The sequence below is a fragment of the Catharus ustulatus genome, chromosome 5 (genome assembly GCF_009819885.2).
Source record: "Catharus ustulatus isolate bCatUst1 chromosome 5, bCatUst1.pri.v2, whole genome shotgun sequence".
NCBI classification, from domain to species: Eukaryota; Metazoa; Chordata; class Aves; order Passeriformes; family Turdidae; genus Catharus; species Catharus ustulatus.
In genome coordinates, this window is record NC_046225.1 from 68001955 (window position 1) to 68027950 (window position 25996).

The 25996-nt window shown below is 40.2% G+C and overlaps 2 protein-coding genes across 5 annotated transcripts in view; one reads left to right on the plus strand and one right to left on the minus strand.

The window, feature by feature from the left end:
• Window positions 1-6277, minus strand: part of CFAP99 (cilia and flagella associated protein 99) — a 58683-nt gene extending 52406 nt beyond the window's left edge. Inside the window, exons 1-2 of the mRNA XM_033061407.2 lie at window positions 6167-6277; window positions 3422-3549 (exon numbers count right to left, since the gene is read on the minus strand). Of these exons, the coding sequence (XP_032917298.1) occupies window positions 3422-3541 (120 nt within the window). The 5' untranslated portion in view covers window positions 3542-3549; window positions 6167-6277. The remainder of the gene's footprint in view (window positions 1-3421; window positions 3550-6166) is intronic.
• Window positions 6278-6837: 560 nt separating this feature from the next.
• ZFYVE28 (zinc finger FYVE-type containing 28) overlaps window positions 6838-25996 on the plus strand; it is a 148396-nt gene continuing 129237 nt past the window's right edge. For all 4 annotated transcript variants that reach the window (XM_033060645.1, XM_033060646.1, XM_033060647.1 and 1 more), the window contains exon 1: window positions 6838-7079. In XM_033060645.1, coding sequence (XP_032916536.1) covers window positions 7041-7079 — 39 coding nt within the window. In that variant the 5' untranslated portion in view covers window positions 6838-7040. The remainder of the gene's footprint in view (window positions 7080-25996) is intronic.

A 25996-nucleotide genomic window follows, 5' to 3' on the forward strand; every position in this document is an offset into this window, starting at 1 on the left:
GTGCATCTAGAAATTGCAAATAAAATCTTGCTGAAGACTGAACTGTTGTCACTTTTGCAGCAGCAGAGTGATACCAAAAGAAACCTGTTGGATTTTGACCAGAATATTCAAGGTCTGATTGTATACTTACTAAAAGATACAAAATGGAAATTCATTAATTCCTTCTTACTATCATTTGCAAAGCAAGTTTATTTTCAACCAGATGGCTTCAAACTGATTTACTTCTTGCCCCTTTCTTTTTTTTATACATTCATATTATAAAGTCCTTCATTTAAAAATATAATTGTTTGCCCACTTTCACATCTTTTCCTGTGCCTCAGTTCACCAGCTATTTTTACTGCTTTAATTTGCAAGGATTCCCACAAGAACAGTCTCATGCCTCTGGTAAATGCTTGACAGGGATATCTGGATCAAGACAGATTGTGCCTTCCAGACTTCCCCCCATAGCACTGCATCCAACTTCCTTTCATAACACATTCCCATTTATCATGTACACAAATAAGAACCCTAAACTTCAGTCTAGGATGCTGACCTCTCTCTGTGACATTTCCTTCTTGTTGTTGTCAGTTTAATTTCAACAGAACAGAGACAAAGCTTCAGTGCTCTCATGCTATTTCCTTGCTCAGTTATTGGTTCTATTGCCACCCTGCCTGTCAGTCAATCCCATAACTCCAGAGGTCATTTTTCATGCAGATTACTCCCCAGGATATCATCACCAGTTTACGTGCACATCTTCTTCAATCTTTTTGAACAGTACATTTCAAACAGTATTTTCCTACCACTTCCTAACTAAAAATTCTAAGGTAGTGTTGCAGAATTTTCTATTTTATTGAAATAAGTGTTTCTTTTGTGGGTTTAACCAACCCCATCTTAGTAAACCAACCATCTGGAATGCTACTGTTAAGTTCATCCTGCTAGTCCACTGATTTGACCCACTTACTCCACCTACCATCTCACAGTTGATTCTAGCACATAAAACTAAAGCTGCCTGTCAAGATGCTTCACACCTCAGTTCCATTCTGCACTTCATTTCTTACTCTTTACTGATGTCTTTTCCATTTCTGATCAGCCAAGGATGCCCATCTCTTCATTTCCTTTATTAGATTTCCAAAGAAGTAATTTTGTTTAATTTCAATCAGTTCCTACATATACTTGTGTTGCTCTTAAAATCTACTTTATTCTAACAGAGGTTTTGATCTGCAAAATGTCCTTGGCTCCTGGCAGTTCAGGTGACAGTGTGTGGCTGGCAGAGGTATTTATTTTGAGGATCTGGCACTTGACAAGACTGGCATCACAGTGGCTCCTGCAGCCCCTGCCAGTGGGGTGCTGAACTCCCCCAAACATGTTCTGAAATGACCTGTGTGTACTTTGCTTTTATTTCAAGGGAAATAATCTAACCCAAAATTGTTGGTTTCACCAGGAACATCCCCAGACAGGTGAACAATAGGCTAAGGAGGATATTTTATGGAGGCCATCAACAAGTTATCAAAGAACTAAACAAGACACCTCAGATATCACATTAGAAGACATAAAGACTTCAAACCATCAAAATACAATAAAGATATAAATTATGGACAAAACATACAGTGTTGACATCTGAATGCACTGTAAGGGGATGGAAAACTATTACAGGAGTTTAAAAGAACAGAAGACTTGTAGAGAAGTCAAGTGTGATATACTGCACACCTAAGTCATCAAACAAATAAATATAGAGCTGTGTCTTGTAATTACTTTGATTTGTCTCTTGGAATCTGACTCTTGATTTTTTTTCTGGCCAGTAGACAACATGAGGTTTGCTATTTGTCATGCTGATGGCATGAGATGAACAGGTATGAATCTAGTCTGTGATTTAGAGCCAGGGTGTTAAATCAGGATACAAACTGAAGGAAGTTTCTGCATGGATTAGTTAATATTAGCTAATTGGTGAGTTATCAAGCCTGGAAAACATGTGTACAAAAATGCTACAATATTTTTAGGATCATATGCCTCTTTTAAACAGAAATAGAAAGAAGTGAATTTTTCATGATGAATTTTAATCACCCATTTGGTACTGAAACAAAGCTGAATTTTCTATAAACACAGGTCTTATTTTTTACTTTCTTTGATAAATCCTATGTAGTAGGTGACCTGAAAGTAGCCCAGAGAAAGATTCTGGCCTTACCTATCCTCCTTGTCCTTCACCTTCTGAAAGGGTTTATAATGAAACTTTAGATTCATATTTCTCTAATGGAGTTACTGCTTACTTTTTCTTTGTATAACCTTTCCTGGGCTGAGAAGAACAATGATCTATAGATACATTTTTATAAGTATTTATTTTGGCAGCAGTGGTAACTGAAATTACCAGTGAAAAGTGATTATTTTGAAACTGGATCAGCTGTCTGATGTAATTCAGGATATGAATACACACAGTTATGCCAGTACTACAAGGCAGGAGGGCAGGGTCAGAAAGAAGGGGCCTGAGTGGCAACTGTTTGAGAAGGCAAGCACCCAAGAAATGGGTGTGAAGTCACTGCTCAGCCTTTGGTTTTCTTATCACATCACCATGGTTTATTCTTTGAGTCATTTGTATTTATGCAAAATCAATGCAAAAGACTGTCTGACTGGAATAGCAGTGGTTTACACCTTATTGTCAGAAGGGGAAATGAGCACTGGAGCCACATGGCAGTGTGGAATCAGAGCTCCAACAATGCCATTTGATAACACATGGCACACACAGACAATAGCAGTCTAAACAATATTACTGTCTTCCCTCAGTGATTTGCTAAAGCTGATTCAGTCCACCAGCTGCCTCAGCACAAGTCAGGGTGACACTGAGGACAAAGAGATGGGAAGAGGTGACAGACTATGATCAGAAAAGGATGGGAACTGCTTCAGCCAGAACAGATACAAATTGGAAAATCATGGTCTGGTTACTTGCAGTATTAAATTAGAATCTGCTGGCTGATTTATTGTCACTGTCCTTCTATCCCACTGTTCTGGTGGTCACTTATGTCCTCAAAGCAAGAATACCTGATCCTGTGACAGCTTCTGAACTGCATTTGTACATACAAACGTGTGCTGCTGTCAGACACTTCTACTTGAAGGAAGAAAAGAATAAGAATCTACAAAACAGCTTAGCCAGAAGTGGAACAGAAGTTTTTCCTTTCAGTGTCTCATGAAATTTCAGAAGGTTGTTGCTTTTAAACCTTCCCCCCTGCCCTTGTTGCTATCCAAGCAGTTTTTCAACCCCTCTGTGTAACCCTTTACTGCCTTGTTTTCTGGTGATAACCATAAAAAATTCAGGCTTTACTCATAAGTGAAAAATGTCACTGTAAGGGAAACCATGAAAGGTACAACAACATGTTAGAAAACAGATATCTTTGCATTTGAAATCACACAGTAACAAAATAAACTTTGTAAGATCCACCAAAACTTAATATACCTGCAACATCATTGCTGATTCATTCACTAAATCCTCCACACTCTGATTTTCAGGGTTAAACTTGTTAAGCAGTTGCACTATGAGTTCAATAAGTTCTCTATGGCTGACCATCTTCACCATGGAGAATCCTATAAATACAGGAAATCATTATTTTTTCATGCTTCCTTCAGTTGTGGCATAATGCATGGTAATAGGCTCATACAGAAGTTACACTGCAGAAATGTAGAAGAGAACATTTAGGTCAAGCTTTCAAAACCACAGTTACTCAAATCAGCTGACAGGAGAAATGAAAATACAGTACAAACATCAAGAAAATAGATGATATAATAAGATATTGTACATATCTCAAAATATCTTAAGGAAAAATGGTTACTGCACCAGGTTATTTGATCAAATATAATTAAAGATAATATAGAGAAAAGCATGGCTTTTTGCCTGTGTGCATACAGGTCCTATTTAACACACTGCTCTTCCCAGTGAGATGCATCAGAAGCTAAATTTTAATCTTAAATCTCATCACATGTTGCTGTCAACAGCCTGTTTTTCAAAAGCAACAAAAGAGGAGGAACACAGAGGAATTTTAAGGAAGCAATGGCTGTTGGTCAGCAGGCTGGGCCATGATCACAGCACTTCAGTGGTCTGGGCCACTGCCAAGGCTTCTGAAGGCACAGCAATTGAGTATTTATGTTTGATGCTTTGCTTGTGAAATGACTGTATTTTTTCTATCTCAAATGAAGTTTTTCCCATATGTCTGAGAATGTGTAGGCTTGTTACCTTGATTTTCATGTTCAGATGACAAGAACTATAATGCATTTGTTCCTTGACACACACACGTTGTGTATGAAAGACCAATGACAGCAATTATCAGGCCTTTTATATAGTTAATTAATATTAATATAGTCATTAATCTGGTTTAGCAATGGGAAAAAATAGCACAAAAGTAACTTTCCATGGTGAAAACAAAAATGTATTTTTGAAAATAGTTCTTATGTTTTATATATCATTGTATTTTGGTGTCAGAAAAGAATGCCTGTTCCCAATGATTCATTCCTGCTGTGCTAAACATAATTCATTTCTTGCTTTTAAATATTATGATAACATTTCCAGACAGTGTGGTATTGTACTCTGCCTTTCAGCACCATCTTACTCAATAATTGCCTAAATAGCACTTTTCATTACTAAGATCAAAGCACCAAAAAAAAAGAGTTTGTCTGTGATTATGTTCAATATAACCATTTAGGTACCTGTTCTGATCAAGACAAAAATGTCCAAACTAAAGAGGGAAAAAAAAAAGTCCAGCAAAACAGAGTTGGATCATGACAAGGGATAGCAAATACAGAAAGAGGCACCACTGTACAAAGGAATCACTGTTACTCCACTCCTCTGAGAAACATTTGTTTGGCAGGTAAGAGCCTGCCAAGGTTTTGGGATTTTGGATAAGTGAGGGAGAAACATCTCTGTACTTCAGACTGAATCATAATTCAGGCTCCAACAGCTCTACTAGTAACAAATGCTTTTTCTTCTGCCATACCAGTAAGAAATTTGAGCTCTCATGCTCTGATAACCACCCCTTCCCCCAAAGAACAATCATTAAACCCAAAAACTGAAATGTGAAAACTAAGATGTGTAGTAATGCCTTCAGATCTCTGAACATACATGGTTTCTTAATAGAAAGAACCTCACATCTAATTATTATTATTATTGTGACTGTTTTAAAACATACACATCAGGAATAAAATGCTTTTGGTATGATACGCACCTTTATTTCCACACAGTCGATTAGGAAACTGCTCCAATTATTATGTAGAAAAATTATATAAATTTATACTGTGTATAAAATGGCAAAATTTTTCTTCCATTATCAGCTGTAGATTTCAGTTAAAGGAGGTGAGAACCTGACTTAACCTTATTTTATGGTGGAGCTTGGAGATATTTTGAAAGCAATTACATAGAATAAGAGTGGCCACAATTGCAGGAATTGGTTCTTTCAGGTTTTACATCTGCTCCCACGTTCCTGGCCCAGAAAGACTGTGATTGCATTTGCTCTAATGGAAGGTGTCCTTCTGAAAAAGAGCTGAACTAACCCTCCCTGCAAAATTCAGACAGATCAGACAGAAAATGTTCACTTTGAGGATTTTAATTTTCATATATTTTGCATATCGACTGTGTTTTCCTTAATATGACATGGTATTTTTTTCTCTCTTATAGATAAGAAATAGTACTTATATTTCTCTTGTAGAACTTTACAATTAAGTACTTACTGTACAAAACCTTCTGCAAATAAGTTGTATTGTGTTTATGAGGAGAGTTAGTAAATGGACACCAAGGCTGGCTACTTGTCCTAAATTTCAGGGAGCAAAGCCCAGCAACCATGTCCACAGTGTAACACAGGCCACCTTGATGTTTTCTGGAGCACTTATAAACACCTAATAAATACGAACTCTGAAGGAAGGTAGGTTTAGATGAGATATTAGGGAGAAATTGTTCCGTGAGAGGGTGAGACACTGGCACAGGTTGCCCAGAGAATTTGTGGGTGCCCCATCCCTGGCAGTGCTCAGGGCTAGATGGGGCTCTGAGCAGCCTGGGATGGTGGGAAATAAATGAACTTTAAGGTTCCTCCCAACGCAGACCCTTCTGTGATTGTATGACAGTAAAGGAACGGAGGAGTCACGAGCCTGCCCAGGGCACCCTCCACCTTCACGCATCGGGAATTGCACCCGGCTTTCATTCCGGAGTGTCACGTACGGTCACATCTGCCCTGCACCGCCGCTCCCGATCCCGTTCCCGGCTGTTCCCGGCGCTCGCGCCGTCCCTGTCCCGGCGCGGTCCCTCCGGCCGCAGGGACCCCACACGCGCCGTTGCCAGGGAGCGCGAGGGCTGCTGGGAGCTGTAGTCCTGCTGCCGGCCCGCCTCAGCGTTGCGAAACGGCGCGACCGGGGACCCGGAACTACACGAGAGAGGTAACAAGATGGCGGCGGTTGTTTGCAGCCGTTGCCAAGGAGCTAGTTTCTCTTCCGCCCGGTGTTTCCACTCATGGGCACCCAGCGGTCGATGATCCGCCGGTTTCCGGGGCACGGGCAGCGCTGATGGGCGCAGGTAGAGGTTGCTATCCCCCAGCGGATGCGCGCAGCGCGCCCCGCGAAAAACTACAACTCCCGGCATCCACTACAACAAGGCGTTCACCGGGGCGTGGCCTGCGCGGCACGCAATCCCCCCGCCCCCTTCGCGTGTTACGCAAATGAGCAGCTGGGTGGGCGGGGCGAGCGCGCGGGCCCGCCCTGGGTCGCCACCCGATTGGGTGGGAAGGGGAGGGCGCGGGGGCGGTGTCGCGCATGCGCGGTGCCGTGGCGCTGCCGCCGGCCGCGCAATGTTTTGGGGGCGGTCGGGGCGGCGCGGAGCGCGCGGAGCCGCCGGACGGTCCGTGCGCTGACGGGAGCGCCCGGCGGCCGCTCCGCGGGAGGAGACGGCGGAGCAGCGGGAGAACACAACCCGGAGAGGGGCACGGCTTCCCAGCGAGGGGCACGGCTCGCCTCGGTCCTCTGAGCGGCGCGGGTGGGGAGCCGGCAGCCCCCGTGGCAGCGGCGGCGGCGGCGGCAGCGGGGTGTCAGCGGCCGCGGTGATGATGAACAGGTTCAGAAAGTGGCTGTACAAACCCAAGGCAAGTTGCGAGGAGCCGCCGCTGCCCGGGGTCAGCGTCATCCCGCGGGTGGAAGTCGGGACGCGGTTCCCGGCGGATCCCGGCGCGCAGCCGCGGGTCGCTCCGCGGCCGGGAGGCGCCGTGAGGGGCGAGCGGAGCCCGCGGGCGCTCGCGCGGTCCCGGCGGCCGGAGCGCGGGTGCGGGAGCGGCTCCGGCGGCGCGGAGCGCGGCGCCCGCTGCGGCGGGGGATGACAAAGCAGAGCGGGAGACGCGGGGCTGCTCCGAGCCGGGGGAGCGCGGCCCGGGGCGGGCTCGGGGCTCTGGCCGGCCCCGCGGAGCCCGCGGAGGGGCTGCGGGGCTGGCGGCCGTGCCCGGGCAGCGCTCCCGGGCGCGCTGCGGGCTGCGCCGAGCCCGGAGCCGGGGAGATGCTCGGGCGCTGCTGTTGTGCCGTTAACGCTGTGTGTGTGCACCTGGAAACTTCCTAAGTTAGGAGATTTATTGGAAGGTGCTCTGTAGGTGTGTGTTTTGTGCCCTTCTCGCTTTGAAATTCTTGGAAGGAATCCAAGAATCGCAGTTTGCTTTGCAATGAAATTATCATATTCTGGCGCGAGTTAAGTAACAACTGTCTGGAGAGCGATCTTGCCTGGCATGTGATGTTCGGATCGTAAATCAAGGACGTTACTGGTTTTGAACACCTACAGCATCTTTTCCTTGTGCAGGCATCACAGCAGTCAGGATAGTTGTTCACTTTCTGAAGTATTTGATTTAATTTTGGTTCCTGTTGGTCACCATCAGTCGTTTTTTCCTATGCTTTACTATCAGTAATGGTGTGGGTTCTCAGTTTGTAAACCTTCCATGTGCTCAGTATTTTTGACTGAATTATGGCCAGTGTGTTGCAGTGGGGGTTAAAAAAAAAGGCCGAGGTGATGCTGCAAAATAAAAGTTCATATTATGCTGGCTTTATGGATTTTACATGTAGTCATTACTCTTGAGTACTGCTGAAGAACACGTAGCTGTCAGGTGCTGCTGCTAATAGCTGCAAGGGAGATAATGCATAGATTTAGTAACTGAAAATACAGTAACAAGCTATAGATAACTTTCACTGAATTTTCTTGTATTTCTGTGTTTTATACAAGGGAAAAACTAAAGGAAGAATAGTTAATGAACAAAAAGAAGTAATGTTAGTCTTAAATGCAGAAGAAATCGTGAATATAGGTTTTGTCACTGTTTTTTTAAACAAAACTCATTAGACTTCACATTGTTTTTCTTTCTAATGGCGATTTTATCTTTTTGTGTTAAAACTTGTTTTTAAATATACTATCTCTGTTGTAGAGTGTATGTTTGGCATTCAGGGTCTGTATCAAACAATCTATGCTTCTCTGGGGTGAAGGAACTTTCAAGCCTGTTGCATGACGCTGGGCCTCCTAAATCAGGAACACCTACTACTGCTGTTGGTTTTAAACCAGCACCACTGCTTTTTGTTGAATATTTATATCTTTTTTGCCAGCACTTTTTCTTAGTTTCAGTGGCTTACAACATCATTTTTGTTCTGGTATTCAGCATGGGTTGCTGGGAATTGTAAGAGCTTCAAAAAAAGACATTTTTCCTGGTGTGCCTGTTGAGTGGGTGTGGATCGTGTCATTAAATACACAGAAGTTTGAATAGCACTTCTTTTCCAGAAGGTGAGACAGGATCTCTCATAGAAACTGTACCTTTGCTGGTTGTATTACTTGCTTTTCTATTTAAAGGAATTTGCAAGGATTCCTTTCCATAAGATCAGTGAGTTCCAGGGTCTGTTTTGAATATAATGCGCTTTGAAGAGGACTTTCCCAAATATTTATTCGGGTGGGGGCTCTCAGGACTTACGTTACTTGTAACTCTGTTAGGTACTATGGGTGCCAGGTGCATTTTATCAGTTAGGTTCTGCTGCTCCCAGTGATGGAGAATGCTTTTTCTGAAGTATTGCAGGTCCTACTACCATGTAATAGGACTTCTGCATGGCAGCAGGTTTTAATACCACTGGATGTTTGGCCCAGAGCTTTGATGGCCATTCAGAGGTACTCTTGGAGGTGAGGGCTGGGATGACATCAGAGTGCAGCAAATTCATAGTACAGCCTACTGAGAAACCTGAATATATGGTTTAGCTTAATCCTTGGGGAGCTATTTCATAATTTATCCCTGAAAAAACACGGCCTCAGAATATGTAAATTAATTCAGTTCATCTTTTTAAATGGTGAAGACAAGGAAATGGAATAGAATAGAGTGTGTAACAAGGGGGAATCACAAAACTCTTAGGGTAATCATCAGTTACTGCAGGATGCAGGACCTGCATTGAGCCAGGATATTTACTTGGTAACTACTGCATGTGTTTGAGCATACCAAGAATGGGAGAGAAAATGTGGGTGTAGGAAGTGGAAAGCCTTGACTAATGTTGTGAGCATGTCACGAGAACAGCACGACTTCCCTAGATCCTTGTTCAGTCAGTGCTCTTCCTGCCCAGCTCGGTTCCTCAGGTATGCTGATATGCCAGATTTTAATAAACCGGATCAAATGCCAGTGGTAGAGGTAACCAGAGAATGAAATAAATAGCAGTGACGTGATCTCTAGAGCTGCTAGGAGGCAGACTTTTAACTGATGTATTGGAGCCAGAGCACAGACAAGATTTTGTTTCCAGCCTCTTGTGTCACATTGATTGTTGTTTAATTTTTAAAATGTTGTCTGTAATATGTTTTGCTTTTGGGGACTGTGGATTCAATGCATTTTTAAGTGTTTTGAGGGAGGATGGTGTTGCTTGTGACCACTTGTGCAGAGGGGTGATTTGAAGCAGTAGTGTTCTTGAATTGCAGCATATTGGTGGAACAGTAGTTACTCTCTTTGACCTCCTCAGGACACTGCTGGCTTCCCAGGCATTGCCACCTTCCTGAGACAAAAGAATGATCCCATCTAAATCAAGATACTGGTCTGTATGCACAGGTGTAATAGAAATGTTCCCTGCCACTTCAGGGAATTTCTTATCTTGCACCGACTGCTGTTGGAGTGTTCCACAGGTGTTCAGTCAGAACCTGCTCCCAGGCAGATCTGAGCGTCCAGCAGAAATACCAAACTGGACTGGTTTTGCAGAGACTTGAAATGTATTTGATATCCAAAGAATTCAGAATAATTTCTGTGAATGCTGCTGCTTCAGTCTGGAGACTAGCTTGAAAAATGCGTGGGTAACTAGCTTACAGGGCTACCTGCTTTGAATTGAGCTCATGTTTACTGGTATTTTGAAAGAGCTGTTTCGTATGATGGGGAAAAAAGAAGTCTGTCTCTAACCAAAACTCGAATATGTTTTTAATTTGTTTAGCATAACAGACAAACATCTTCAGTGTGTGTTTATTTTTCATATTTTTATTTCTGAAATACTGCGTATTTTGTGTTTATATGTGTTTTTTTTGCTCCTTGCTCCTTTCACATAGTAAATATGGATTTCTAGCAGTTAAGGTAAAGAATTTCTAATGTTTCTGTAATTCAGTCAAAATTCATAGTCTTTGGTTGTAAAGCTAATGCTTTGTGAATGCCTTGCCTCAGTTAAAGGATGCTCACAAAATGTGCATAGACTAGAGGTTTTGTAGGTGTGTTTTTTACCACTCCTCTAAGACTTACCAAAGTACCTGTTTTAAATAAAAGGCTGTCTAACTCCCATGGGGATGTGAAGGTGGGTTTATGGAAATGACCCCAACTTGTAGCTGGGAGTGAACACTTAGTGACAAGTGGGTACTCAGCACAGCTTTTTCACACCCTTCAGAGGCTGAGCATCCCCCGGGAGTGCTTGAGATGCTGAGAGTTGTAGTCACTTTCCTCCTGTGTGTTCTGAAATACTGTTCATGGGTTTCTTAAATCTGATAATTACTTTCTGCAGCTGGATTAGCAGACACATCTTCGAGAGGTTCTTGCTGCCTGTTAATGTGTGTCTGCAGTGGTGCTCTGTGATCAGAAATAGCATTTAGGGATAAGTGGAATGGCAGGTACTTGGAGAAGGCTTGTTTCTATGTTTGTGCATAGCGCCTTTATCTTACTTTTTTAAGGATCTCCTTAGCTGTATTTCTGTAAAAGTAAGCTGAAGCTAGTAATAACCATTGCTACTAATAGTTGTTAAAGGACTTGGAACACTGGAGGTATGGTGATTAAAAAAAAAAAACCAAGGCTTAATAGATAATAAAAGGTTATCTTGGAAGGAGCAAGTAAGATGAAGAGGGTATGCCTAGTGAATCTAGAGCAGTCATCTAAAGTAGAAAAGTGAGAACCGATGGCAAAACTCAAAAATAGCCAAATAACCTCTAGGAGATTCAGTATTACTTTGCACAAGGAGAAGTGTTAAAAAAAAAAAAAGAAAAAAAAGTCCTGGGTGAATGTTGAACATCAAGAACTTCACAAAAAGTAATCTTTCTCAGCAGCCTTGTCAGGATTGCTTAGTGGCAGAGCTGGCTCCAAAAAGTAAAAGATGGGAAATACAATAGGAAATAGCTGATTTGGTTTCTTAGCGGTAAGAGAAGAAACATGTTTGCAGGATTTTTTGTAGGGAAAAAATTGTAAATAGAAAAAGAGATTTTAAATATGAATGGAAGTTTGTTAGAAGAATGCAAGGTAGTAAAAAAGTACCCAGTTAACTGTGCTTAACATAATGCAAAAAGCATTTTTAAAATTGAGTCAGTGGAATGAGATGCAGGAAGAGAGATTTATTTTGAGCAGCATTTAAATGGATGGAAATGGTCAGAAATGAAGTAGGACAAAGCTGCTGGAATTGCCAAACAACAATTGATACTGGTTTTGAGGGAGTGACTGAAAAAGGAAGGATGATTTCCCAGTGATAGATGGAAAGCAGCTAGCATCTTATTTTAGCTGTGATTTCAATATCTTAAAAGTGAAAGGTTTGCTTTTCACTGAAGAAAATTAGAGTGGGTTTATTCTTGGGAAAAATTCTTACACTGAACAGTGAAAGAACAGGTAAAAGCTATTTCTAACATATATATAAAAGCTATATAACTTACTTTCATTTGACTGGTGCCATACAGTATTCAAAACCTTTGGGCACAGCAGTTTGTGAACAAAATTTATTATTTAGTGTAATATTTATATTAGCAGCTAATGACTTTCCAAGTTTGAAGAGTTTTTCTTACTTGAGAAAACAACTGTTACTGGATTTTTGAAAAGTCACTGTGCTGATGATCAGCTCTTTGATCTCACTCATCTGTGTAATTATTCTTGTTGCCCCTCTCTGATCAGAGGCTGCAGCTATTTAACAGCATTAATCAGTGTTATTGATAACAATCCTGAGGAAGGCAACTTATAAATCATCATGCATTATTCACAGTTTTGCATATTGAATTGCTTCATTTTAGAAGCACCATCTAGTGGTTTGAACACAAGTGTGGGAGCTAATAATTCTTTGCTGATGTCTTGTAGCAGTGCATCTAAATCAAGACAATTACCTGCAGTCATATTGTTTCTTAGCCTTGGTTTACCTGTAGCTGAAAAAGGGAAGGAGGCCATAATTACAATTGTCTAAGAGAATTGCTTGTTTGTTTTAAATTACCATGATGTGAAATGTATTTGTACCTTGTGAAATTATTTTTTGATGTGGATTGCTGTGAGCAGAGTCATAATAGATCACATCAGAGGTCCATGTAGCCTGGTGTGATGTGGTTATCTCTTTCTCTGTCCTGTAACAGATGCTGAGGGACAAAGAAGAGAAACTGGTATTTCCTCTGTACTGTTTAAAAAATTTGTTGAGCTGTGTAGATTGTGCTCTTGTAATTCAAAAGATCATGAAGTTACTTTTAAGTGACTAGCAATTTTTCAATTCATTCATATTTCTGGTCTCCGTAATGACTGCTGGCTTAAAGCTGAGTGTGATTCCAGTGAAGTAAACATTTTCTTTAGAAGCTTTCTTCAAACAGCCAGTGGTGTGACCTAATTTGCCCCTTGTTCCTGCAGACTCTTCTGGTGTTTCTCTAGAAAACCTGATTTGAATGTTTCGATTCTGTTGCTCTCCTCCCACAATGGGATGGTACTTAACAGAATTTAGAAAAAAATTACTCCTTAGAAATCACAATGCCTTAGTCCTAGGTTTTTTTAGGGGAATGACAAAAAAACTCCCACTAAGAATATCTATCCTCAGCACTGGACCACAGTAGAACATTTTATTACTGAACTAACTGAGAAATAAGCAGTGCAAATGCTGTTGATGTGCTTCATTTAACTGCTCTAATGGTGATGATGATCTACTTTCCTGGCAGTTATACTGGCAACATCGACTTAAATTAATTCAGTAAAACTATTTTTAAATATTGGTGTTAAAAATAAATTAATTGAAAGCTCTGTATGTTTATTTGGTTCACATTTGAAGACTGACCTACCTTCCTAGTGCATGTGAAAGAGCAAGTTTCTCCAGCTTGGTTGTTTTACTGGAGGATTATGCTAAATTCGAGTCTGTCTGTCTTACCTGTTGTCAGCTGAGTCTTTGTTTTCATCTTGAAAGTATGCAGCATTCCAACAATTTATTGTATCTCAAGTGACAAGCTGGGATCAGTGGTGTAATGGCCGTATGCCCCCTGCTTGCATTCAGGAAGTGAACTGCTGCATTCCATGGTAGCTGAGGCTCTTGAATCCTATGAACTCGAGCTGTCCCTAAGTCAGCTAAAGCAAAGCACTTAGCCTGGCTCTGGTGGACAACTCAGTGTAATAGGATACAGTTTTCCTTTGAGGCAGTGTCAGCTGCCTGCTGCTTGAAAACAGGTGGGTGACAAAAGTTGTAATGCATTTTCTGGAAGTCTAGATTTAGGGTATAGCAAAGAATGAGGTTTTTTGGGAGACAGAATGTTTGGAAAACTTAAAGATTAAGTATTTCTGGCTCAGTATACCTTGCTGGTATAACTGCAAGGTCTTGCTCTTATTTATTTTGGTGACGTCAGTCAGACTTACTACATCCTGTATGTCTGTTCTGCTCTGCAGCCTGTAGGGTTTTCCTGTTTGTCACTCCAGTAGTCTGTGGCTTTTTGCATTACTATTAAGGCTTCTAGCCTGACAATTCCTCTTGACCTTCCTGATCCCATAGTTGGTGCTTGTTCCTGTGGTCCCTCTGCATTCAGCACCCTCTCTTCCCTCATTGTTACTGCTTTTGATACTGTTTAGGAATAAGATGCCCTGAAAAGCTGATCAACGGGAGCTGAATTGTGCCCCTTCCTATACGCAATCTCAGTCATTAGCTTGTTTTTCTTCTCTTGTAGAGTCTATACTCATACTCGATAGTCATTCAGAATGAATAATGTAAGAGTGGGCATCACATCAGTACTGGGGTACACCATTCTGGGTGAATGAAAGGGAAGCAAATGAGGGAAAAGGAACTGGAGGAGGCAGATGAAGATGATGGGGTTGAAGAAAAGACTTGGCGTAGAAATGTAAAAAAAATAGTTTGAGAGAGGAAAAAGGGAGGCTAGCTCTCATATTTTTTCGAAATGCCTGTTCTTTATTTTGAAATGGAACACAGGTTAATTTAAATCAGGGTGATGTTTATGCTGGAATGTGTTAATTCCTGTCATCAAGTGGCACTTTGATCTCTGAGAATTACAGGTGGCTGAGGCTAAACTAACCGGATGCTCAGGGTGTTCTGCATTTCTGCTTTGCATTCTTCTAATTCTCACCTTCCTTTGTAACCTTTTAATGTAGGAAACGTTTCCTGACATTCTGAAGTTAATCAGATGTTCAAAACCAGTTTTTTTCAGATTGTTTCCTCCCCAAGAAAGGATCTGAGCTTGAAAGATCAAAATGGATTTTGGATGTTTGTAATCTAATAAACTTTTTTACGAATGGTGTGGGCTCTCATAGTAATGTCTCTGTCTAATTCTCCTTGTGTAAGCACCAATCTCCAGGCAGAAGTTTCACCTTTCTGCCTTGGTCCAGTTGTTGAAGTTTGTGTGCTCTTAATATACAAATGAGAACATACTAGCATTCTTTCTCTAAAACCCTCCTAATTCTTTCAAAACACTATCTACTTTTTAATTTGTTTTCAAGATCCATATATAGAGAATGGATGTCTGCATTGCTAAACATTTAATATTTTTTTTAATTATTGTAAAACTGGACCAGTACATCTGGTCTAATCAACAGCTTTACAAAAATACCTTGATGGAGTTGATGTCATTTTATGGTGCAAGATGGATGGAAGAATAAGAAGGAGTTAATACAATGTAAGAAACAGGCAAAAATGCAAAGGGATTTCAAATCTCATCTGGAACCCATGGTTTATTTTGCTGTGTATTTTGAGGAATCTTGCAGGTTCTCACAGAGTTGTAGTGAGGGTATGAAGTGGGAATGGCAGCTGTGTCCCTTGGTGATGAGTGGTGGTCGTGTGGTTATATGAGGTCCTGTAAGGACACGTGGTGCCGTGGGTGTTCATTGCAAGTGTACACACAGGCCTTGTTTGTGTGGCTGTAAAGATGCTTCAGTTTTGCAGTGATTTTTCTTTAAGTCTCTCTCTTTGATATGGATGTTCATGGGGGTGAGTTTGGCTGGATCTGAAGATTTGTTTTGAAGACCATAGGTAGCAGTGTGTTCTTTTGAGGAATGATCTTCCTGTGCACTGCACAGCTCTCTTTTTTTTTTTGGTATGAAGTTGAGGATAAGGAAGTTATGTCATGATCAGCAGCAAATAGTTAGAAGAGGCCTTATGTTACAAAGTGCTTATTGTGCACTGACAGGTGCTCACTGGTGTTAATTGTTAATTTGGCTAATATTTTCTTTATATTGAAGTGGTTGAGAACTGATGTGTTCATGTTGGATAACCTGGTTTTGGCTGTTGTGATGGGGTTCTGGAGTCATTTTATGGAAGGGCGTCTTTGGTATTTTTATTGTATTTTGGTAATTCCTTTATTAATGGTTTTGTTGAAGCAGCTGACTAAGTATATTTGAAGAGAATATTATATCCACAGCAAGTAGTTTCATTTTCAGTGAGACTGGTTTTTGTGGCTAGTTTTTTGTTTGCTTTGCTATTATTTTTTTTAATGTTTTGTTGATTTCTTTTAAATTTTTTCCCCTAGGCTATATCATACCCATGTGTCCAAAAGTTTTGTTTATTGCTTGCAATGTCTTCTGTTTCCCTAACATTTTTTCTACCTAGATTTTTGGTGGGGTTTTGTGCATAATTGCATACCTGCTATAATTTTTTTTCCTTCTTGATTTCAGTCAGGATACTTGACAAATACTAGACCTGATAGTAGTGGTGACAGTAGGAAGACAGGGACTGAAGTAGAAAGGCAGTAACCTTTTTTCTCTTCACTTGTCTCACTAGAAGAGACAAAGAAGCAAAGCTTCTTATTGGGCATTTTGGCATTTATCTTTATTTTAGAGTCTGTATTTTGTCGACAATTTGATTTTCTTGTCCAGTTATTTTTAAAGTTATATTTTCTCAATTAATTTGCCACACTATTTCCTTTGACAATATAATTAATCTTAGGTTGTAACTTTTTCAGTTTATTTCTTTTTCTATTGAAATTAGAGAGTTACTGTTTGGCAGTTTCCTAGTAGACAGTCCTGTGTATAATTGATATAATAAACCAATAAGTTAATGTTAAAATAATTCTTACTTCTGAATTTTGACGTGTTTTTAGATATGGAACTGGGATGCATTTTTTCCAAAAATGAATGAATCTTTAGAAAGACACCATGCTTTTCAGTATGAAAACATTGAAACCATGTTTTGCTCTGTGTTAGAAGTGTTTTGTTCATTTCTTGGTGTAATAGATGTATATTTGTCTTCATGGATATATAACCTACTGTTCTAATGGTAACAAATCAGTGTTGGTGAATTGTAGGTGCCTCGTGTTTGTTTCCTGTGTGAAACAATGAGGTTGTCTATTGTATAGCCATATATAATATAAATGAAGTATATAATGTCATCTGACTTGTTCAGTGTATCTGATCAGCTCGATTAGCTTTTTGATTAATTTAGAAAATAAAAGTGTCTGGTAGAACTTAATACTTTGTGAGAAATCATATGCTATATAAGACTCATAAAGAGGAATTCTTGTGTAATCCTGAAGAGTTAATAGGTGGCAACCTTTCACCTGGAAATATTAGTTTTACTGTAGGAAAGATAACCACAATTTTTTGCTTAAGCCCAGAGTAATTTGTTATCAGTCAGGTCAAGCAGTGAAACATTGTGAGGTTAGTTCCAGCTCTTCTTATAGTTATTAGTCTGTCTATATATATCCACATGTGCCTGCATGTTGTGTGTGATCCAAAACTTGTATGTCATCTGTGCATCTTTCGAGTACAAATTGTCATGCTTCCTATCTCTGAAATGGGGGACTGAGGCATGAAGGTGAGAAGAGGTTATTTGGTGCCCTAAATGTAGGTCAATAGCCAAACTAGCCAGAAAAACTCAGTTTGGGGGTTTCTCAACCATTTTATTCCTCATTTGCCGTTTTTTTTCTATCCAGTGCTTTTTATGAGATGATTTTTCCTTTTAGGCCATCCTGCAATATCATTTTACAGCTGAAGCAATAGACCAGATTGTATGTACTTTGCTGTTCAAAGATTGGAGTGCAACTTACTGTTGCCATATGTTTAGATTTAGTGTCCAACTCTTGCTTACAAATGAGAACATATGGGAGATAGGTAATGGTGATTTTCAACTGTTAATTAGTCATGGTTAAAATGATGTCTCACTAACCATCCCTCCAGTCAGTTCTTTCTCATCTCCCCCTCGTGGTAGCATTTCTGGTGTATATGGACTTGCAAAACTTCTGAGGGGAAAAAAGTTTCTTTCTACTAAAATGCTTCTGTAATTTGGAGTGTGAGTTGGGGTGGGGCCTTTGACTTGCAGGTTTTATATTTTGTTTGCTTTTTGTGAAATCGAGTTCCTGATGTATTGCTGCATATTAAAACAGGAATTAGATGCTAAATGCTGGTACCTGTGATATATAAATAGGCTTTACAGTGTTGGATAAAAATTTTATCAGTAATGGCTGATCTTAACTTTGGAACCTCTTCATTGCAAACTCATGATTTTGGATACTCGGTCGCAGTCTGGGTACTTGAACCCTGTTCCTATTTATTTATTTCTCCCTTCTTTTACTGCTTATTAGTCAACTTTTCTATTGCAATGACTGAAATCTTCTGTAAAATAGGATATGGTCAAATGTATTAGTGCAACAGTGATCTTTTCAGAGCAGAGACATATTCGCCTGTCTCCAGTGTCCAGGATACCGGACTCTCATCAAGAATTTTTGTGCACTCCCCTTGTGAATTTTAAGTCAACCAGGACAGTAACAAAAATGCAGAAGTGCTACTGATGCTCAGCTGGTTTTTCAGCCTTGTGCTCCTGTCTTACCTCTCTGATGTTGATGCTGGAAATTCTGTGGCTGTGTCTTGCATTGGATTGTCTTTCTAGCACAGCTGGAAACTTCCTGGCTTTGTTTATGTAGTTTTACATGCTCAGTTACCAGCTTAACTGGGGAGAGGGGCACCATGAACTCCTCTTTTGGTGGCAGGATGGTCTTTGTTACCTTGTACCAGCTGTGGAGTTTCAGTGTCTTTAGGGCTGGTGTCGTATCTTCTACTCGTAATATAAATACTGGTAAAATGAAAGCCCGATCCAAGTTGCACCAATTCTATCACTCCTTGTTTTGTATGGAAGGTGTGAATTTTGTAATGCAGAGACCGGCCTGAAACCGAGGTGAAGTCATGTGGGACTGAGAGTTGGAATTCTGTTTCATTTCTTTAGCATAAAATAGGCTCACCCAAAGTTATTTTTAGGTGACATGAAGGTGCAGACCTTGTATAAAATGTTAATGCAACTAATCTTGCGGTGGCAGAGGCACAGATAGCACGTGTTGGAGGCAAACCTCTGCAGAAGTAGTGAGGCAAGGCAGTGAGCCGTGCAATGGGCAGGGTTTCCATTCCTGACCTGCATGGTGCTTTGAGCTAGCTGTTCTTACCAAAAAGAGCTGTCAAGGTGTTTGGTGAATTCTCTACTGTGAATTTGGTATATCTGTTCTCTCTTTCAAGTTCCATATATGAATTGGCAAACCTAAAACTTTTTAATTTTGGGCTTGGAACCAGCAGAGTAAAAAGATGAGCTAATTGCACTATTTAAACATTAAAAGAAAATTTAATGCTTAAAAACGTTTCCACTATTTAATTTTCATCAGCTGGCTCAGAATTAATGTATTGAAATGACAGTATTGTCAGATACTGTAATAATTTTTACTGTGCTTACTTAGTGAGATTTAAAAAACTGTAAGAAAGAGGAAAATATAAATCCTTGTTAATTTTAACCAAAAGCAGGTTTTATTTTTTTTTTTCCCCTTGCACTTTGTTTACTTTAAAGCTAGCAAATAAAATTTCTACTCAGCTAAATAAAAAAGTAAGATCTGGGATACACAAGTAGAGATAGTCTTTGTAGATTCCTGCCCCCACCTCTCCAGTAAAACAAACAGTACCTGCACAAGTTGTTTCATTCTGCACTGACTGGCACTGCACCACTGCGGTGGCATTGAGTGATCACAAAAAGAGCCAGAAGTTTTGCTGTTCTTGAGGAGCAACTCTTAAAGCAGCAGAGGCTGCTTCTAGGGAGGTTATTTGCTTAAACAACTTAAAAGCAATATGGAGGATGATGTTACATAATGTGTTCCATATCTATGTGCCTGCTTTCCCCTGTCCCCAGTCCATTAGGTCTATGTGGAGCAATTAGGTGCTGGAAAAAGGCAATGTGATGGAGAAAGGCTGCATTCCTGATGTTATTTCCACTGATAACACCTTATGTTGGTGGGAGGGAGGAGAATTTCTTTTGTGATTTAGATTGCTTTTCTCTCTGGATTAAACAAGGTGTTAAGGGAAGTCTGTTCTTAACCAGCCTTCAAAATTATTTTGAAATCCTAATTGTTTCAGTGAGGGATTTGCTGAGGAATATGGGGATTGAATAGAAACTGTCTATTAAGCGGTGTTGGAGCACCCTCTGCAGCCTCATAATAATATTTAAATGAGCTTTGAACATTTCTGGTGATAGATTAATGGAATGAATATTCTAAAAGAAAAATTAAATATCCAGGTGCTTTATGCTGCTCTCTAGGCCCGTCAAAGTACAATAGTAGATCTGTAGGGAAAAGAATTAATTAGCGTGTTGTAGACCTTTTGTGTGTTACCCTACTGCACCTCTCCTGAAAGGAAAACTCTCAGCAGTTCCAGTAGGTTCACTGAAGTTCAGACTGAAAAGTAAAGAATAGCATGTCCAGTGGGAATGGTGTGAGAATTAGATCTGTGTGACAGGCAAGTTATAATGCTATTTAACAAATTGAGGAAGAAGGCTTAAGAAGTATTCCCTTTTGAAGTGCCAGTTTACTGCCTTGTGATCTCAAGTTTCCAGGATTTGGTGACCTGTGAGTCACGTCACAGCTCCGTGTTCAGCAGCAGGCTAATTGCTGGTGTCATGCTGGGATAGTGGTTCAGGGCAGCTTGGGAAAGCATGTGACCAAATACATTTCCAATGCTGTGGCCTTTTTGCAAATGTTTGGGTTTCTTCTAATTTGCTGTTCAACCACCTGACCTTCCTTAGTTTGAGCTGCAGTAGTTTGCACAAGAGTGTGGTTTGGCATGAGAGACTACACAGCTGAACCATGAACATGTGATTTGTTTTCATTGGTAATGCTCTTCTTAATGTACAACAGTGATGTAATTTTTATCTGTCATTTGTTACTAAATCAATCATAGTATTTATACCAGGATCATGTCAAGCCTTCTTTCTGTTCCTTCAGTAAGTTTAAAGGATTCAATCAGGATATTGTAATGACCACTAATGAAACATATAGGAATTCTTTGTGAAGAATTACCTGGCTTTGGGTGATATTATCATAGCTTTTTGTACCTGATAGATGGTTTGTAGCTATGATCATCACAGAACTGAGCAGAGGGTGAGGTTGGAAGGGGCCTGTTAAAATTGTCTAGTCCATGCCTCTTGGCTTCTCAGGACCATGTCTGTTCAGGTTTCAAATTCCTCTAAAGATGATGACTTCACAACCTCTCTGAGCAGCCTGACAATGCTCAGTCACCTTTAGAGTGAAAACACATTTCCTGATGTTCGATGAAATTTCTGATATTTCAGTTTTTATCTACTGGCTCTTTTGCTCTAACTAGGTATCACCACAAGTCTGTATGAGTATTCTTTCCACCTTCCTGTCAGATATTTTTATTTATAAGATCCACTCTGAGCTTTCTCCAGGCTGAACTGTTGTAATTCTGTCCTAGCATGACAGATGTTTGTAGGCAAGAATCATCAGCCTTAGATAAACTATCTCCAGTATGTCCAGCTGTTCCTTTTTAGGGGGGTCCAGAGCTGGACCCAGCATTCCAGATGCCTCCCTAGTCCTGACTGGAAAGGCAGGCTTAACTCCCTCTCCCTGCTGGCAGGGCTCAGGAGGCGCTGTGGTAGAAGGGCCTGTTGCTGACCTATTCTCCAAATTTTGCATAAATTGTTTCCACCATCTCTTTGGACAGCCTATTGCTCTGCCTTTGTAATCAGTTCCCTTCCAACTCCCAATACCCATCTAAACCAGTGTGACAGCACTGTGGCCATTTCTGGCCTCTTTCCCACTGCTCCTCCAACTTTGGCTGGGGCGTTTTGTTGGAGCCCTTGTGAGCTGACTCAGCCTGGAAGAAAGCAGTTTGGACATTTGTAAGGAGAGCTGAACTCTTTGCCACTCTTCTTTCTGCCCCTTGGAAAGCTTCTCTCCCCACATTTGCTGATTAAATAAATTTGACACTGAAAGGCAAGATGAACTGTAGTCATCCAAAAACTGAGTGGTAGCCAGCCAGGGTTAGGGGTGGAGGATTGGGAAGAGTGGGATTACTCTTGGCTACAGCAACTCCATAAAGTTCATCAGTCAAATTGAATCTTTTGTAATATTGGGGAAATGAACATTTCCAAGCCTGTGGGTTCATGAACTTCTTACAAAGTGCAGTTAAAAACCTCACATTTTCAACCATATTGAATGAGATTGCTTTAGGCCGAAAGCAGAACGTGAACAAAGATCTGAGAGGGAACCTAAATACACATGATGTGACTAAAGCTATTGAACAAGGCAGTGAAGTTAATATATTTTCATTCTTTAAAAAAAGTCAAAACTAAAAGGTTGATTGTTTCTTTTTTTTCCCCCAGTCTTTTTTTTGAGGAAGCATGGGGTTTGACAGTTAACTTCTCATGTTCAGTGACTGACACTTATTGGACCATACACCTTGAAAAAGTGCTTATTCTGTTTTATTCTAAGTCTTCCTGGCAGGTTTGTGTGTGGGTGCATGGTGTGGGTGGTTTTTTTATGATGAGCATAAGGAATCATCAGTTTTGGTGGGGAAGATTCATCTGGGAAAATAAGTATTTTGCACAGAAGCTTTGACTCTGGGCACTTGGAATATAGTTGCATTTGCTGCTTAGGTTTTGGTCTGCTTTGGCTTCTAAAATGTCATTTTAAGGCATCCTGAAAAGTTTCCTTTTCATGAGAGATTTGCTAGGGTTTAGGCTATTTTTAGAGAAGTCTCTAAAGACTTCCTCTCTATAATGAAAGTAACAAAAATCCAGAGTGGAGCTGTTTATTCTTAAAACTTAATGTGATAAAGGTTTCCAACCTGTGAGTTGATGAAGAAATGAAGAATTGAGTAATTTTGCAGGTAGTTCCTCTGGGGATGTTGGCACATGAGGAGAGCCAGGGCTGCTGCTACCTCTACCAGTCTCCTGATCAACATCTGTGTGCTGCTGTCACAGACCACACCTTGAACAGCCTCAGTTTCCAAAACCATAAAGTTTTAAAATAAAGCTACATTGACTTTTTTAATGTTCTCCATTTGCAAATAGTCTGAGAGTATTTGCAGCTATGTAGGCATCCAAGAGTTGCAGAGGGGGAGGAACACTGCCTCTGTTTTCTAAGGGAAGAGGTATTGCCAAGCTATTCAAAGGCTAACTTTAGCCTAGTGAGGCTTGTCTGCTTCCCACATCGAGGAAGTGAAAGACACTTCTGCAGGAGACAGTCTGGAGCATCTGTAGCTAGTTTTTAGTGTGACTTTTCTCCTAGAAGAGCTTGTCTCTTGTTCTTTCTGCTAACTGCTAAGCCTGGCAAGTCACACTCCTGCAAGTCTTGCTGCTGTGGATGCTCCTCTTGGAACTCTTGAAGTGAGCTGGGAAATCTGCTTTCATCAGTTGAAAGTATTTTCATCAGTAGTAGTATTTGCTCTGGAAGAGGCACTTTTGTGTTTTTAATTTAAAAAATATTTAAAATTGTAGAGATATCAGAGAATGGAAATGTCATAACTCTCAATTAAGCATTTGTATAGGCTACATAGCATTCCTCCAGTTTCTGACCTTTCCTGAAGTCCTGTTCTTCTGTAAGAAAAAATTTAAGTGAACCTGACAATAGAGAACGTTCACAATCATGCTCATACTGTTTTAGTCTTTTTCTCTTCGTCCTTTTATCTCACAAGAACATCAGGCATCCTGAAGTCTTGTTTTAAAGGTATAATGGCTTCCAAGAACAAAAAGAAAAGATTTGCTAGAAAAGCTTTTTAGTGAGATTCACCAAAACTTGTTTAAGTGTTTTCATACAGCTTTTGTAAATGGAATCCTAGTTGGTGCCAGAATGCTCTTAATGGCAGTAACTGCCTCAAGGTGAAATCCAGTTACTGTTTCAGAAGAGTCACTCTTTGGCTGATTTTTTGTTTAAGGAGTAGAAAATATATTTTAAGTAACTTTTTGGTTTGGTTGGGATGGCTGAAAGAAAATAACTTTCCAGGATTGCAATATTGTATTATAGTATTGTTTTACAGTTTTAATGGTACTTAACTGCAAAATTAAATGCCAAATTATATTCTACTAGTAGGCAGAATTTTCTTGTTAATTTTACCATGTCTGCAGAGAAAATTTGAGAAAGGATCATTGTTTTCTGTCTCTATGCATTTTTTTCCTCACCTGAACTACAGAATCACAGAATGGCTGAGGTTGAAAGGGATCTCTGGAGGTCAACAGGTCCAACCCCACTGCTCGAACAGGCACATCTGGAGCCAGTTGCCCAGGATCATCTCCAGATGGCTTTTGAGTACCTCCAAAGATGGAGATTCCACTATGCAAACTGTGGCAGTGCTCAGTCACCCTCACAGTAAAAAAAGTGTTTCCAGATGTTCAGAGGGAGCCTCGTGTTTGTTTGTGCCTACTGCCTCTGGTGCTGACACTGGGGGTCTCTGAAAAAGCCTGTCTCCATCCTTTATGCCCTCTCTTTACATATCTATAAATATTGATGAGACCTTGTTCTCTTCTTCAGGATGAACAGTCCCAGCTCTCTGACTTTTCTCATAGCAGCAGTGGTCCAGTCCCTTTATTATCTTAAATTGAATTAAAAATATTTGTGACAGATTCTTCTAAATACCAGAACTAGCCAGAATAGCTTTTTTGAGAAAGATAGTCTGGGTTTTCAGGCCACATTTATCATGCTCTTGTTTGTCATCCCCCAGCAGAGAAAAGGGATTGCTCTAGTAGGGCTTATATTGTAGTATGAATATTGAGTTGGGTTAAGAGTTATCAGGATTTTGTTGGGCATCCCCTTGGGTTTCTTGTGCTCAATATCTTGATTTCCATTGTCTGTGGTGATTTGGCTAAAGGTAGCGAGGTTGTGTTGCTACATCATTCATCATTGTCTTTTTGGTCATTGTCTGGGTACATAAATGTCACATAAAAGACACTTTTAGAAATGTCCAGGTCAAGACTCCTGCACAATTTAGATCTTTTCCTAAAAACAGAGTGACCTGAAATTGTATTGATTTTAATATTTTATGGTACTTTGCATTCATGTTTTTAATGTGTAAACCTTGAGGGTAAAATAACCACCCTGGGGAATAATTCAGATGGTGCAAAAAGGCTGGATTAGTTGCTCTTATATCTCGCTGTTTCACTGTTCTGAACATCACCAATGTGATGATAACTGATATTTCTAGCAGCTTTTTCTAAAGAATTGTTTAACTTGATCAAAATATCTAGTGAGAATGGGACTCTATAATTGAGTTACAGCTTGAGGTAACAATATGGTAAAGCAGAGCCCTCAGGGTCATATGAAAGATGCAGAAGTTTGCCTCTTAGATAGGAGTTAATCTGATTTTAGAGTAGTCATCCTAAATTTGAATGCCTATGGGTGCTGCTTACTTTGGCTTTTCCCTTCAACAAATTTGGTAGATGTAGTTCTGTTTATACTTTAGGAATGTCATTTATCTACCTTGTTGATGAGTTGAGTTTTCTACTGATCTGCTTTTAAGCAATGAGATCAACCCTTAATGAATTCAGTTTCTTGGGAGTCATGGCCTGTTCTTTTCTTCCAGCAAGACTAGATTTGCCCCAATTTAGCTCTAGATTAACATTAAATTGTGCTAAACAATTGAAAAAATACATGTTTAGAGTGATATCCTGGTCCTCTTCAAAGTCAGAGGGGGCTCTTGTCATTCACTTCACTTGAAGTTAAAGTTTCATACTCAGTTTTTGGAAAAGTACTTGGGCTAAGGCTTTGAGGCTAGGCCTGCTTAGTTAAAGTTTTATGTGTTAAAAAAAAATAAATAAAAAATTGTGTGATCTACCTGCCCTTCAGCTGAGCTTTTGGTATCTCTTCTGTCCCTGTGGCATCTCTGATGCAGCTCATAGCAGATTTGGTGCAACCAATTGAAGTATTTTGCAATTTATCAATTTCATAGCATCAGGTAGAGTTGCTGTGATGTGCAGAAAATGCTTCTTCAGACCATGGCAGTGAGATGGAATAGCTTCAGTTATTCTCAGAGGTGTTTTCTAATAATTGCAGGTGTAAATCCCCTTAGGTAATTAGTAATTATAAATTAGATTCAGTAATTAATTCATGAAATGTTTTAGTACAAAAACTGAA